Here is a 16738-nt window from a genome sequence, read left to right on the forward strand (position 1 = left end):
TTAGCATACAATAAATAACATAATTAGCATAAAACAAATAACAGATAATTAGCATAAAACAAATTAGCATAAAAAATAGCATAATCAGCATTAAAAAATTGCATAAACATAATTAGCATAAAACAAACAAACAAAAATATCAAACCACAACAGATAATTAACACAAATAAACCAAAAAAATAGATGAATAAACATAACAAAATAAATCAACGTTCTCCCCCCCACCCCCCCTTTCTCCCCCACAGTACAAGCTCCTCCAGGCTGGGATGGAGACGATCTACAGCACAGCCACCATCTGCGACTTCCAGGACGAGACTGAGTGCGATTTGACCCTCGAGCCCGGTAAGGTCTTAGAAAACGGGAAGTGGGTTGGGGGGGCCGGTGAGGTTGTAGAAAACGGGAAGTGGGTTGGGGGGGCCGGTGAGGTTGTAGAAAACGGGAAGTGGGTTGGGGGGGCCGGTGAGGTTTAGAAAACGGGAAGTGGGTTGGGGGGGGCCGGTGAGGTTGTGGAAAACGGGAGGTGGTTGGGGGGGGGCGGTGAGGTTGTAGAAAACGGGAAGTGGTTGGGGGGGCCGGTGAGGTTGTAGAAAACGGGAGGTGGTTGGGGGGGCCGGTGAGGTTGTGGAAAACGGGAGGTGGGTTGGGGGGGCCGGTGAGGTTGTAGAAAACGGGAAGTGGGTTGGGGGGGCCGGTGAGGTTGTGGAAAACGGGAGGTGGGTTGGGGGGCCGGTGAGGTTGTAGAAAACGGGAAGTGGGTTGGGGGGGCGGTGAGGTTGTGGAAAACGGGAAGGTGGTTGGTGTGGTCGGTAAGGCCATAGAAAACGGGAAGTGGTTCGGGGGCCCTAAACTACGTGAGATTTGTTGAAGAAAATGGCGTTTGTTGATGGAGTTTAGTCAAAGCTAATTAGGAATTTGCCTCTATGGGACTTATGGTGGTTGTGGGCTATTGATAAGGGAAGTTGGTTGTTGAAGGAAAAATTTATTGGGAGTGTGTATGTCTTAATGATAGTTCTGAATAAATAGCATAGTCACTGATATCGTTTAATTTAGTAAACCAGTCACTGATAGCGTGAGTTGTGATCAGTACGATGACGTTTATTGTAATTATTACAATGCGTCGCATGTAAATCACCGAGTCACTCAAAAAAGTTCAAGGTAACTAAGTCCTTGAGTCACTGATAAAGTTAAAGTAATTGAGTAAATAAGTCATTAATGAAATGAATGATCGGCTGATAAACCCTCTCTGATTTGATCTGACTGCGTCGACTGATAAAAACCCGGGGACAAGAAATAACACACTTAAAGGTCTTTTATAACTATGAAAATGGAAATGGAAACCACACACACACACGCACGCACGCAACGCACGCACGCACGCGCGCACGCACGCACGCACGCACGCACGCACGCACGCACGCACGCACGCACGCACGCACGCACGCACACACACACACACACTCACACACACACACACACTCACACACACACACACACACACACATACGCACACACACACACACACACACACTCGCATATTGATAGATAGATATATATAGATAGATAAATGGATGGATTGATAGATAGACAGATAGATAGATGGATGGATAGATAGATGGATTGATGGACAGGTAGATAGATGGATGATTAGATAGATAGATGGATGGATAGATATATAGATAGATAGACAGATAGATGGCTAGATAGACAGACATATAGATGGGTAGATAGATAGATAGATATAGACACACAAATATATACGCCAAAGTGAAAGTACACCTAAATTAGCTATCTCAACGAGCGATAGGCCTACATATGAATCCTCCACCCCCCTCCCCTCCCTCAAATCCCCGCGTTCGAACGCTCTCTCGCACTCCATTGACCTATCTCGCCATCAATAAATCTCATCTTTTCTCCTCAGATATCGAACTGATCCTCGCCACATCCGTCAACTGGGAAGAACTGCGCCATGCGTGGGTTGAATGGAGGGAAAGTACCGGAAAACTGATGAGGGACGATTTCATTCGCTTCGTCGAGCTTTCGAACAAGGCGGCGACGCTGGACGGTGAGGATAACCTGGTGTTGTTGTTTATCATCTGTTTTATGATCTATTTTTCATTGTTTATTGGTTATTATTACCATTTTCATATTATTATAATTATTACTTATTATTACAAATATAACTATTATTCTTATTCTTACCATTACTCATTAATACTAATGTTAGTATTGTATTTTTATAATTATTCCCATTATTATTATTATTGCATTTATGATAATATTATGATAGTATTTTATTCATTATTATTTGCACTATCATTATTCCTTTTTGATTTCGAAATCAGTTTCTCATGAAGTTTAATTAATAATTAACTGTATCATCAGATAGTTTTGAAGAAATATAAATGTACAGATACATGAATGAATAAAGTAGATATGTCCAGCAATAAAAAAGAGAGTGATAGTATTTAATAGGAAGATAGATAAGGTGCTGGATCGAAACAGTTGATAGATATAGATATATATAGAAAAAAAAATACAGATGGATACATAAATAAATACTTACGTCGGTTATCATAAGCCAAAGGCCTTCTCCGTCCAATATGAAAAAAATATATATAAAGGAGCCACTCTCCCCAGATTCTGGAGTTTTCTGATTCGCCAAAACTCCTATTCATAATAGTGGCATCAAGTGTCAATAAGAATAATTAAAAAAAAAAAAACATTATATTTGGCGAATCGGAGTTTTCCAGCGTCTAGGGTCAGTTGCCAGTTAGTCCTTTCCTGAGATTGGACACCCTATAGGGTAGTTAAGTACACGGCTCATCAAACACTTCAGTTTAATTTATTTATTATCTTTTTATCACTGGTTTCCTAAGTCTGGATTATTGTTGTTGTTTTTTAAGTTCTACTCTGAAATTGAAGGACAGGGTATTGTTTTAAAAAGGATTTTAAAAAGGCCAATAATACTAAATTTTCATCCTCATCAATAATATTACATTTTCGATAACGTAATACACTTTAAAGGGACAAATAAATATAATTACACAGTGAAGGGTAAATGATTATAAAGCTGAATAAAAAAATGTACATTGGATTTTTACTGTTGCCTCTTCATGTGAGAAAAAGAAAAATGACAATTTTATGAAGTTATCCCCAAAATCACTTAATATTTGTGGTGTGTGTTTCTTCACTCGTAGCATGGTGGATTTTGTTATAAATTTTATTACCATCAATTGATTGATAATCACACAATATCATTATCATTTCCGTCATCACACTTATAACAATTAACATTTACACTCCTTCTTACCTCTGGCAGGTTTCGACAACACGGGCTCCTATTGGCTGAACGGCTACACGGTCACCCAACGAGAAGCCGACAAGTATACAGGCGGCCAGGCATTGGACCAACAGCAGTTCAGGACGATGGCCGAGCAGGCGTGGCAAACGGTGGGTGGACGTTGACTTGGTTGAAGGGGCGTGGTTTCCTTTGATGCTTAGGGAACTTGGAATCAACTGGGCGTTGAAAGGGGCGTGGTTTCAGAGGCATTGAAAAGGTGTCAATGTATTACCAGTCTTGTAGGCGTTGCAGGAGCTTGGTTTTCAGCGGATTTCGGAGTGTTTAAACTTTGCAGGAGCGTGGCTTGACTGATCATTGGAGAAAGGGGGAGAGAGAGAGAGAGAGAGAGAAGAGAGAGAGAGAGAGAGAGAGAGAGAGAGAGAGAGAGAGAGAGAGAGAGAGAGAGAGAGAGAGAGAGAGAGAGAGAGAGAGAGAGATCTATGATCCATGATCTAATACGTACTGAGTGGACTGTTAGAATGGTGTTAAATATTAGATTGCATTGTTAGGATTTTTTGTTGTTGGGGTTAGTTGTTAATATGTCAATATAAACGTTTAGAGATTCCAGTTAGAAATGTTTAGCTGTGTAACGGGTGTTAGATATATCAAAGATGTTACAGAGACAAAGTTGTTAGGTGTATCATATGAAATGGTTAGATGTTTTTTTTTTTTTAGAGCGTGTTAGCATCAATTTTATATATTAATAAGTATCAGGGTATCAGACTACGCTGTTCGGAATGTCAAGATGTCGTTAGATTCTAGCAAATGACTGTTTGTTTTATTTATAAGAATTATTATTATTATTTTTTTTTTTATGTGAGAATGCGGCTGTCAGAAGTAGACACGAGCTTCTTTGTATAACTCAGCGTGTGATTGTTATTGGAAGTAAATAGTAAACGAGGTAATTTTATTCATTTCAAAAGATTCTTTTTCCTTGTATTAGGAAGTGATATAGTGGTTTCCTCGTGTTAGATGTGAATTGTTATTGTATAAAGATAAAGTAAATAGTAAGTCACTGCCCAGGTCCTAAGTGCCGGTCCCCAACCTGGATAAGTGGGACAGGTGGCGTCAGGAAGGGCATCCGGTTGCGAAAAAAACTTGCTTGACAAACAATGTGCATAAATGGAGCAAAAATGAAGAAGTTTAGTCTAATTAATAATATTATAATCCTGTGGTTGACTAATGGTTGCCGTGTTAGTTCAGATGGGTTAGAGGTTGGCTATTTATGGCTGAGGTTGATTCAGTGTTTGTGCAAGGCAGAATGTAAAATAGTTTTATTCCTCTTTCTATTTTGGATATTCTCTGTCTGTCTTTGTACCCCTCTCCCTATTCCTTCTCCTTCTCTCCTTCTCCTTCTCCTCTACCTCCTCCTCCTCCTCCTTCTCTTCTCTCCTCTCCCCATTTCTCATCCTATCTTCCCCTCTCTCCTCGTTACTTCCCACCCACCCCTTTTCCCAATTTCTTTTATCTCCCCCTCTCCCCTTTCCCCACCTCTCATCCTATCATCCCCTCTCTCCTCGTTACCTCCCACTCTCCTTTTTCCCATTCGCTCTCTCTATCTCCCCCTCTCACCTCTTTATCTCCCCCTCTCCCCTCTCCCCATCTCTCATCGTATCTCCCCCTCTCCCCTCTTAACCACCCCCTCTCCCCTCTCCCCTCTTAACCTCCCCCTCCCCCTCTCCCTTCTTTACTTACCCCTCTCCCTTGTTAACCTCCCCATCTCCCTTCTTTACCTCCTCCTCTCCCCATCTCTCATCCTACCTCCCCTCCCTCCTTCCAGGTATCTGAAGGACTGTACAAGAAACTCCACGCCTACGTAAGGATGCGCCTCTCCGATGTGTACCCAGGCAGGATTGATCCTACGGGGCCCATCCCAGCTCACATCCTCGGTATGGTGGTCGTGGTGTTGGTGTTATGGGTGGGTTATTTTTTGGGGCGTGTGTTGTACGTGTATGTTTCATCTCGATTCCACGGTATGGTGTCTCGGTTGATCTCGGTGATGGTGGCGTGGTGGTGTTTTTTTTCGTGTTAGGGTGTCGGTTATTTTTTTGACTATTCATTTAATTGCTTTTATTATTATTATTTTATTATTATTATTATTATTATTATTATTATTTTATTATTATTATTATTATTTAGTTATTATATCAAATATATTTATTCCTCTCACGTTTCTAGTAAGATGTGTTTCTCGTGTTATTTTTCCCTTTTGCTTTCAGAATTATTTTTTGTTTTATATGTTTTTGTTGTTATTGTTGTTGTCGTTGCTTTCATACTGATAAATGTTTTTTTGTCTTTTTTTAATCTCGCCAGCACTATTTTTATAGTAAAGAGTCACTTTTATTATCATAATGATTATTTTTTTTCTGTTAGTATTTTTTTTATTATTATTATGTTCTCAATAGAAACGACGTCGCTGTTCTTAAGACTTAAATTTGTTCTTGTCCTTTCGATCTTGTTATTAACATGTTCTTGTTATATTTTGTTCTTATTATAAATATCTTTATGTCGTTAGTAATGAATAAAAAAAAATCCAAAACGCATCATTGATTTCAATATTTTTATCGATTTTTTTTTTCAATTATTATTTCTGTTTTGATTTTAGATATTTTTAGTGTCTCTTCTTTCGATTTTTATTTCCTGTTTCCTTTTCTATCTTTATTGTCCTTTTCTTTTTCCTTTTCCTTCTTATTTTCCTTGGTTTTATTCGCGTTTGTCTTTTTCTTTCTTTCTTTCTGCATTTTTTCTTCATCGTTGTTGTTGTTGTTGTTCTTATTATTATTATTATTATTATTATTATTATTATTATTATTATTATTATTCCTAGTCTTTGCTTCTTCTTCTTTTCTTCTCTTCTTTTTTTCTTTTTCTTCCTCTTTTTATTTCCCTCCCCCTTTTCCCTCTTCTCCTCATCCTCTCCATCATCTCTTTCTCCTCCTCCTTCCTCTTTTTATTTCCTTCTTCCTCTCTCCCTCACCCCTTATTCCCTCTTCTTATCACCTTTTCACTTTTCGCGTGACCTCTCTTGACCCCGAGTGACCTCCTGACCTCCCTTGTCCCGCCAGGTAACATGTGGGCGCAAGACTGGTCCAACGTCGCCCGCCACGTCATGCCCTTCCCTGACATGCCCACCTTTTGATGTCACCGAAAGCATGGTCAAGAATGTAAGTTTTTTGGGCTAATGTGTGTGTGTGTGTATAAATATGTATGTATGTATATATATATATATATATATATATATATATATATATATATATATATATATATATATATATATTTTCTTTTTTTTTTTCTTTTTTTTTAATTACCTTTTTGATGCCCACTTTTGATGTCACCGAAAGCATGGTCAAGAATGTAAATTTTTTGGCTAATGTGTGTGTGTGTGTGTGTGTGTGTGTGTGTGTGTGTGTGTGTGTTGTGTAATATATATATATATATATATATATATATATATATATATATATATATATATATATATATATATTGTTGTTGTTTTTTTTTTTTTTTTTTTTTTTTTTTTTTTTTTGGTTAATAGCTTTCTTTGGGGATGGTTGATACACTTATTTTCGGTTAGTATCAGTTATATTTCCGGTTTACGTACTTTTTTTTTTTTTGGGGGGGGGGGTGTTAATACCATTTCATATTTAGTTAATACCCTAATTTTGGGTTAATATGTAAATGTGTAACTTTCACCATTTTTATTATTATTGATATCTTGGAGTTTTAAAAACAAGTTAACGTGTATATTTATTTTTTGTTGGTCAGTCATGTAGATTTTTCTGTGGTTAATATTTCTTCATATCAATTATTAAATAAATAGCTTTTAAAATGTTTGATTCAGTGTTTGCCTTTTTTTTTTTTTGATTATTATTGAATTAAATCATTCTTTGATTAGCAATATGTATTATAGGCCTATATATTTTTTTCTATTGATAAATACTGCTTAAATTTTTCGTCAATAGCTTAAAGTTATCTCTTTATGTATTTTTGCCTCTCTTACGTTATTTTTGAATTGGCCAATAATATAAAAGGTTATTAATTACGCGTTTTCGCTAATGATGCAATTTGTTTGTCGTTTTTTTTTATGATAGTCATGTACGTTTTAATTTTCGATTTTTTTTTTCTTCCTTTTGGATCATGTTTTTTCAGTGATTATTTGGATACTAGTAAAAAAATTAATTCAGTATATTCGTTTGATAATGTCATTCTTGTTTTATTTTCAACAAGACCATCAAAGTGACATTATTGGGTAAAAAACAAAAAAAAAGATAACATTGTATTTTTCATATTATGGTTATAATACATTTTTTAAAATCCAAGGAACACTTTTATTATTACTATTATTATCATTATTACTATTATTATTATTATTACTATTATTTTTTATTATTATTATTACTATTATTATTATTATTATTATTATTATTATCATTTATTATTACTATCATTATTATTATTTTTGCATTCGAGGCCGATATTGTATTTTTTGCATGTTTCTTTTATGTATTTTCTTTTCATTTTAGGCCAATAATATATTTCTTTTTTCTGGTGAAATGTCTTCTGTCTTATTCTAAAACAATATATACATTTATAGATTCTACGACAAAAAAAAAATGCTTTCCTGGTCAATAATGTACTTTCAACACTCAAGACTGATAACGTGTGCATCTATCTATCTATCTATTCTTTATCTATCTATTCTTTTATCTTGACATCTTCCCTGTATTTTCTCTTTCTCTATATTTTCCTTCTAATTTTTTTTTTCTTTTTCCTTTTTCCCCGTTTTTTCCTCGCCAGGGTTGGGACATCCAGCGTATGTTCGATTCCGCCGAGGACTTCTTCAAGAGCATCGGCCTTTTCCCCATGACGCAAACCTTCTGGGACAAGAGCGTGCTAAACCAGACCGCGTGGGGCCGCCCCATCGTCTGCCACGCTTCGGCCGAGGATTTCTGCCTCGGGCCCGACGGGGAGGACTACAGGTGGGTGTGGGGGAGGGGGGAAGGGGAGGGGGAGGGGAGGGGAGGGGGAGGACTATAGGTGGGTGTGGGGGAGATTGTGGGGAGGGGGGAGGAGTAGGGTGGGGGTATGGGAGTGGGAGGGGCGGGGGTAGGGGAAGGGGAAGGGGAGGACTATAGGTGTGTGTGGGGGAGGGTGTGTGGGTGTGTGTGTGTTTGTGTTTGCATATGTTTGTTGTGGGTAGGGGTGTGTGATTGTGTGTGTATGTGTGTCTGTGTGTGTGTTGGTGCTCCCCCCTTCTTTTTCTCCCCTTTCTCCTCCTCCCCTCCTCGTCCTCCTTCTCCTTCTTCCTCCTCCTCCTCCTCCTCCTCCTCCTCCTCCTCCCTTCCTCCGTCCCTCCTCCTCCTCCTCCTCCTCCTCCTCCTCCTCCTCCTCCTCCCCCTCCTCCTCCCCCCCCCTTTCCCCCTTCTTTTCCAATCGCCTCAATAGATTAAAAATAAACATGTTTCCCGATTTATCTATCTGCCTGTCTACGATTACGTCCTTCTTCTCCTTACCCTTCCTCTCCCGCCTTCTTCCCCCTTCTTCCCCCTCCCTCTCCTCCTCCTCCCCCTCCTCCCCTCCTCCCCCTCCTCCTCCTCCTCCTCCTCCCCCCCCTCCTCCTCCTCCTCCTCCTCTTTCCTTCTCCCCCCCTCCCCCATTCCACCTCCTCCCTCCCTCCCCACCTCCTCCCCCATTCCCCCTCCTCCCCTCCTCCTTCCTCCATTCCCCCTCCTTCTTCCCTACCTCCCATCCCTCCAAACACCCCCCCCCCAAAAAAAAAAAAAAAAAAAAAAAAACTAATCATGAGCAAAAACTTCCCGGCCTCCTCCCCAGGATCAAGATGTGCACGGAGGTCAACATGGTGGACCTCGTGACGGTGCACCACGAGATGGGCCACATCGAGTACTTCATGGCCTACAAGAACCAGCCTCATGTCTTCAGGGAGTCGGCCAACCCAGGTGGGAGTCTGGCTCCTTTTGGCTCTTGGCTCCTTTTGGCTCTTGGCTCTTTTTGGCTCTTGGCTCTTTTTGGCTCTTGGTTCTTGGCTCTTTTTTGTCTCTTGTTTTTTTGGCTCTTGGTTCTCTTGGTTCTTTTTTCTCTCTTGGTTCTTGGCTCTTGGCTCTTTTTTTCTCTCTTAACTTTTCCTCTTTTTTCTCTTTTAACTTTTCCTCTTTTTTCTCTTTTAACTCTTGCTCTTTTTCTCTCTTGGTTTTATTTCGTCTTTGTCTTGTCTTTGGGCTTCTTTTTTTTCTCTCTTTTTTGCCCCTGGAAGAGGTGAGCGAGATGTATACAGAAGAGGGGGGAGGTGCTAAGAGAAAGAGGGAAGAGGTTTCTGTCTCTCTCTCTCTCTCTCTCTCTCTCTCTCTTTTCCCTCTCTTTCTATCTCTCTCTCTTCTCTCTCTCTCTCTCTCTCTCTCTTCTCTCTCTCTCTTTTTCTTTCTCATTCTCTCTGACTCTTTTGTCCTCTTCTTTATGTATCATCTTCCTTTTAGTGGTACTTTATATTTGATAATTAAAAAATAATAATGGTTAAGGAAATACATATATATATATATATATATATATATATATATATATATATATATATATATATATATATATATATATATATATATATATATATACGTATATAATACTTTTGTTTTTGGAGTTTCTGTCTATCTATCTTCACTCTCCTACACCGTCCCCTCTCCCATCTTTAGCCGTCCCTCCTTTCTATCTCCTCCCTCCGTCCTTCTTACGTTCCTTATCTCCTCCCCCCTTCGCTAAACCCTACCTAACCCTCGCTTTCCCCTCCCTCTCCTCCCCTAGCCATCCCCTCACTCCTCTTCCCCTCCCTCCTCTTCTCCCCCTCTCTCCTCTCTCTCTTTTTCCCAATCTCCTTTTCCCTCCTCTCCCCTCCCCCTCCCTCCCCATCTCCCCCTCCCTCTTCTCCCCCTCCCTCCCCATCTCCCCCTCCCTCCCCATCTCCCCCTCCCTCCTCTTCTCCCCCTCCCTCCTCTTCTCCCCCTCCCTCCTCTTCTCCCCCTCCCTCCCCATCTCCCCCTCCCCCCTCATCTCCCCCTCCCTCCTGTTCTCCCCCTCCCTCCCCATCTCCCTCTCCCTCCTCTTCTCCCCCTCCCTCCCTTCTCCCCCTCCCTCCCCATCTCCCCCCCTCCTCTTTTGCCCCTCCCTCCCCATCTCCCCCTCCCTCCTCTTCTCCCCCTCCCTCCTCTTCTCCCCCTCCCTCCCCATCTCCCTCTCCCTCCTCTTCTCCCCCTCCCTCCCCATCTCCCCCTCCCTCCTCTTATCCCCCTCCCTCCCCATCTCCCCACTCCCTCCCCATCCCCCTCCCTCCTGTCTCCCCTCCCTCCCATCTCCCTCTCCCCCTCTCTCCCCCTCCTCCTCTCTCCCCTCCCTCCCCATCTCCCCCCCTCCTCTTCTCCCCCTCCCTCCCACTCCCTCTCCTCCCTTCTCCCCTCCCTCCTCTCTCCCTCCCCATCCCTTTCCCCTCTCCTTTTCCCTCTCCCCCTTCCCCCTCCCCCATCTCCCCTCCCTCTCCCGCCCCCTCCCCCCATCTCTCTCCTTTCTCTCTCCTCTCCCTCCTCCCTCTCCTTCTCCCCCCTTTCCCTCTCCTCCTCTCCTCCTCTCCCCCTCTTCCTCCCTCTTTCCCTCCCCCATCCCTCCTCCTCCACCCTCCCTCAACCCCCCTCCCCCTTCTCCCTCTCCCTTTCCTCCCCCCATCTCACTCCATCCTCTTCCTCCCCCTCTCCCTCTCCCCCTCTCCCTCCCCCTTTTCTCTCCCCCATCTCACTCCTCCCCTATCTCACCTACCCCATCTCACCCCCCCTCTCCTTCCCATCTCCCCTCCCCCATCTCCCTCTCTCCCCATCTCACCCCCCCCTTCTCCCTCCCCCCCCAGGTTTCCACGAGGCGATCGGCGACCTCATCTCCCTCTCGGTGTCGACGCCCACGCATCTGGAAAGCGTGCTGGGCCTCACGCCCACGAGGAGCCGCCCGCGAGGCGCTTCCTCCGAGGGGGAGGAGCTTAGCGACGAGGAGAAGAGGGACCTCAACTTCCTCATGAAGATGGCGCTGGAGAAGGTAGGACCAACAACAACAACAGCAACACCGCCACTATCATCTCTACCAACAATAGCGACATCCCCACCGCCACCATCTCCACCAATGATAATGACATCCCCACCACCATCACCATCTCCACCAACAATAGCGACATCCCCACCACCATTATCTCCACCAAAAACGACACCCCCACCACCACCACCATCTCCACCAACAATAGCGACATCCCCACCACCAGTATCTCCACCAAAAACGACACCCCCACCGCCACCACCATCTCCACCAACAATAGCGACATCCCTACCACCAGTATCTCCACCAATAATAACGATACCCCTACCACCACCACCACTAACAACAACAATAACGACACCCCCACCACCACCACCACCAGCATCTCCACCAACAATAACGACACCCCCAACACCCCCACCACCAAAAAAAAAAAAAAAAAAAAAAAAAAAAAAAAAAAAAAAAAAAAAAAAAACCCTCTCCACCCCCACCCCCACCACCGAAATTAACCCCCCCTCCCCCCTCTCCCTCCCTCCCTCCCCAGATCGCCTTCCTGCCCTTTGGCTACCTGATCGACAAGTACCGCTGGGGGGTCTTCGACGGCACCGTCAGTAGCGCGAACCTGAACGGGGCGTGGTGGCAGCTGAGGGAGGACCTGCAAGGCGTGGCACCCCCTGATGGTGCCAGGGGCGAGGAATTCTTCGATCCCGGTGCCAAGTACCATGTTCCGGCCAACGTGCCATATATCAGGTGTGTGTTTTGTTTTTTGTGTTTGTTTGTTTGTGTGTATGTTTGTGTTTGTTTGTTTGTGTGTGTTGGTGTTTGTTTTGTTTGTGTGTGTGTTTGTGTTTGTTTGTGTTTGTGTGTGTGTGTTTGTGTTTGTGTTTGTTTGTGTGTGTTATTGATATCTTCGTGTTTTTATTGTTGTTTTCGTTTTTGATGTCATTATTATTATTATTGTTTTCGTTATATGTTGCATTTATTTGTTTACTTTACCTTCATGCCACTGATTTATCACCATTATCAGTTCATCACCATTTTCATCATCATTTCCACTATCATCATCATTTTTATCATCATTACCAACGCCATATTATCACATTTTCTTCTTCCCTCTCTCCTGCCTTTATCATTCTCTCTTTCGTTATTCTCCTCGCTTTAGCTCTTTTTCACCTGCTTTCCCTCTTTCTTCCTTCATCTTCTTTCTCCATTATCTCTTTCTCTTCGTTTCATTTACTTCTCTCTCTTTCCCCTTCTTTTTCTTTCATATTCATTTCATTTTCTCCTGATTTTTTTTTTTTTTCGTCAATTCCATCATTCGTTTCTCTTCCCATTTTCTCCATCATGTTCGCCTCATTTTCTTTTCCTGGCTCGTCATTTTCTTCTCCAGATTCCCCTTCCTTCATTTTCTTCCCAGTGTTTTGTCTTCCCCTCATCAACTTCCTTCCCTCTTCCCTCCTTTCTTTCTCCTCCGCTTTGTTTCTCTTCGCCTTCATCTCATTTTCTTCTCCGTTTTCTCTTCACCTTTTCTTCCCTCCTCTCTACCTTCGTATCGCCTCATTTTCCCCTCTTCCTTCTTCATCGCTTTCTCTTCTATTTTCTTTCTCTTTGCTTCCACCTTCATCTTCCTCCCTCCTTCAGCTACTCCGTCAGTCACCTCAACTTCCTCCCTCCTTCGTCAGTCACCTCATCTTCCTCCCTCCTTCAGCTACTCCGTCAGTCACCTCAACTTCCTCCCTCCTTCAGCTACTCCGTCAGTCACCTCAACTTCCTCCCTCCTTCAGCTACTCCGTCAGTCACCTCAACTTCCTCCCTCCTTCAGCTACTCCGTCAGTCACCTCATCTTCCTCCCTCCTTCAGCTACTCCGTCAGTCACCTCAACTTCCTCCCTCCTTCAGCTACCCCGTCAGTCACCTCAACTTCCTCCCTCCTTCAGCTACTCCGTCAGCTTCATCGTTCAGTTCCAGTTCCACCAGCGGCTCTGCCAGGCGGCCGGACATACGGGCCCTTTGCACACCTGTGATATTTACAACAATGCAGAAGCAGGACAGATTCTCAGGTGAGGGAACAGAGGGAGAGGATGGGGGAGATAGAGAGGGAGAGGGAGGGAGGGAGGGAGAGGGAGGGATGGGGGAGATAGAGAGGGAGAGGATGGGGGAGATAGGAGGGAGGGAGGGAGGGAGGGAGGAGAGGGAGGGAGGGAGAGGAGAGGGAGGGATGGGGGAGATAGAGAGGGAGAGGGAGGGAGGGAGGGAGAGGGAGGGATGGGGGAGATAGGGAGGGAGAGGGAGGGGAGGGAGGGAGAGGGGAGAGGGAGGGATGGGGGAGATAGGGAGGGAGAGGGAAGAGAGGGAGGGAAGGGATGGGGGAGATAGGGAGGGAGAGGGAGGAAGGGAGGGGATGGGGGAGATAGGGAGTTAGAAAGAAAGAGAGGGAGAGAGAGAGAGAGAGAGAGAGGGAGGAGAGAGAGAGAGAGAGAGAGAGAGAGAGAGAGAGAGAGAAACGCGAGAATGAGAATCAGAGACAGACAAAACAGACAGAAATACCGAGAAACTCAACAAAGAAACAGGGAGAAAGGGAAGAAGAAGACGAAGGGAAAAAAAGAGAAGAGAAGAGAAACTCGAATTCTAAAAAAAAAAAAAAAAATAAATAAATAAATAAATAAATATATAAATATATAAATGAAAAAAAAATTCTACCTCCAGAGCTGCCTTGGAGCGCGGGTACTCACAGCCGTGGCCGGCCGTCCTCCAGGAGCTGGGCGGGTCTTCGGAGATGGACCCCCAGGCCATTATCGCCTACTTCGACCCTCTGATCCAACACCTCGATCAAGAGCTCGCCAACGCCGGCCAGTGCGTGGGCTGGGGAGGTACGTGTGTGTGTGTGTCTGTGTGTGTGTGTGTGTGTGTGTGTGTGTGTGTGTGTGTGTGTGTGTGTGTGTGTTGTGTGTGTGTGTTTTTTGGGGGGGTTGCTACAAGATGTTGGCCAGTGGTTGTGGTTTTATTTTATTCGTTCGCTCTCAGAGATTAATTCATTCCACAGTTGATTGTGCCAGGGCCAGCGACGCTCCCCCACCACCAGAGACCTCCAGCGACGCTCCCCCACCACCAGAGACCTCCAGCGACGCTCCCCCACCACCAGAATCCTCCACTGACGCTCCCCCACCACCACAATCCTCCACCGACGCTCCCCCACCACCAGAATCCTCCACTGACGCTCCCCCACCACCACAATCCTCCACCGACGTCTCCACCACCACTATGACCCCAACCACAGTGGACCCCAACGACGAGGAGAGCGCCCGTCTCGCCCTCCGGCAGATGAACGACGAAATGACAGAGCTCATCCGCAACGCCACCTTCGTCGACTGGGAATACTACATTGACGTCACGGATGCGAACGAGGCAGCGTCGGTGAGTGAGAGAGAGAGAGGGAGGGAGAGAGAGAGAGAGAGAGAGAGAGAGAGGAGAGAGAGAGGGGAGGGGGAAGAGAGAGATGGAGGGAGGGAGGGAGGGAGGGAGAGAGAGGGAAAGAGAGAGAGAGAGAGAGATGGAGGGAGGGAGGGACAGGGAAAGAGAGAGAGAGAAAGAAGAGAGAGAGAATCGGATTCGGAACCAAATAATTTATTTAGCCAGATATTACAAAATACAAAAAAAACATGATATGACATTATACAATATGGCTAAGCCTCCATGAGTTGGTCTCGTTTGGGAAGGCCCCTGCTAAAACAGTTAGGGGATTTATAATATCTACATATGGATATATACATACATACATAAGTTATCAGTCACATAATACGTATTTACATATTTGAATTAAACTAGATATAAATGTATTATTTTAACACCTAGCATTATTAGTAGTCACCTTGTATATATGACTATTTAAGTTTATTTTACAAAAACCGACGTAAGTGAAAGTTTTAATCCTAAAGAAATGAGATGATCAGTTAAGGATAGTAATGTGCATTTTCTGACTCTGGAAGGTTATTCCTTAGTAAAGGCCCTTGATACAAGAGAAAGGGGTGGGGGCGTCAGGGCAAGGGCAGGGACATAGGGCATCTGAGGCTTGTGACTGATGGTGATTGTGATACTGATTTTATAATTTATAGGGGGAGTAAGAGAGAGAGGGAGGGATGTAGGAAGAGAGAGAGAGAGAGAGAGAGAGAGAGAGAGAGAGAGAGAGAGAAAGAGAGAGAGAATGAGAGAGAGAGAGAATGAGAGAGAGAGAGAGAGAGAGAAGTAGAGATTGAAATAGAATATGAGAAAGCGAAAAGAGAAAATGGAAGTAGAGATAAAGTTAAAAGCTGAAATGGAAGTAAAGAAAAAAAATCAGGAATATAGACAGAAACTGAAAATGAGAAAGAAATAAGAAAAGAGAAATAGAAGACGAGATAGAAGTAAAGAATAGAAGTAGATATAGAAAGAGAAGGAGAGTTGGAAGTAGAAGACTGAAATAGCAAATAAAAGGAGAAAATGCAACTCGAACAGAAAGTAGAAATACATTCAAAAACCAAAACATGAGCTCAGACCGAAAGGGAAATAGGAAAATGAAATAAAATAGACAACATGGAAGTAAAAACCGTAATAAAAAAAAAATGAAACTTGATATTAGGAAGAGAAATAGAAGCAAAAACAGAGAAATAGAAGCAGGAATAGAAATATGAAACGGAAGCAGAAAAAAAAGAAAAAAAAAATGGAAACGAACCAGGAAGGGAAACAGAAAATAAAAAAATAGGGATAGACTGGAAAACGGGAACAGAAACAAAAATAAATAAAGATAAAAATAAATAAACAGAAAGAATTGAAATATAAAGTATAAAAAGAACTGAAGCTGAACTGGAGAGAAATGATTTAGTAATGAAGTTTGTTGAATTAAATAGTGTAGTGAGTTAGAGAAGGGCATTCAGGTTAGGTGTCCTGGAGGAGGAGGGGGGGGGGGGTCAGGGCATTGGGCAATCGAGGTCTGATGGCGATTGTGATAGTGATTTACAACGGGTGGAGGTGGCTAGCAGTGACACATCGTGATTGATGGTGATGGGTAGTGTTTTATAGTGATTGATAGTGATTCGTGGCGGTTGAAGGTGATTGATGGTGATCCATAGTGGCCTTGGTGATATAGAGGGATTTATCGTGGTTTAAGGTGACTTGGGGGTGAGTGATTCACAGCGACTGCGGTGATTGGTTGTGATGTATGGTGACTGATAGTGATAAGTAGTGACTACAGTGGTATATGGTGATTGGTGGTATTTCTTAGAGATTGATGGTGGTTGATTGTGACTGATGGTGATCACATGTGACGGACTGATCGTATCTAGTAGTA

General features: G+C 43.3%; 1 protein-coding gene across 1 annotated transcript in view; it reads left to right on the top strand.

Moving 5' to 3' along the window:
• Positions 1–235: 235 nt before the first annotated feature.
• Positions 236–16738, top strand: part of LOC119599219 (angiotensin-converting enzyme-like) — a 28483-nt gene continuing 11980 nt past the window's right edge. The window contains exons 1-13 of the mRNA XM_037948960.1: positions 236–342; positions 1919–2062; positions 3320–3450; positions 5121–5229; positions 6406–6478; positions 6652–6694; positions 8138–8319; positions 9173–9297; positions 11241–11422; positions 11961–12166; positions 13353–13475; positions 14122–14285; positions 14459–14829. Of these exons, the coding sequence (XP_037804888.1) occupies positions 267–342; positions 1919–2062; positions 3320–3450; positions 5121–5229; positions 6406–6478; positions 6652–6694; positions 8138–8319; positions 9173–9297; positions 11241–11422; positions 11961–12166; positions 13353–13475; positions 14122–14285; positions 14459–14829 (1929 nt within the window). The 5' untranslated portion in view covers positions 236–266. The remainder of the gene's footprint in view (positions 343–1918; positions 2063–3319; positions 3451–5120; positions 5230–6405; positions 6479–6651; positions 6695–8137; positions 8320–9172; positions 9298–11240; positions 11423–11960; positions 12167–13352; positions 13476–14121; positions 14286–14458; positions 14830–16738) is intronic.

The sequence above is a fragment of the Penaeus monodon genome, chromosome 42 (assembly GCF_015228065.2).
Source record: "Penaeus monodon isolate SGIC_2016 chromosome 42, NSTDA_Pmon_1, whole genome shotgun sequence".
Lineage (NCBI taxonomy): Eukaryota > Metazoa > Arthropoda > Malacostraca > Decapoda > Penaeidae > Penaeus > Penaeus monodon.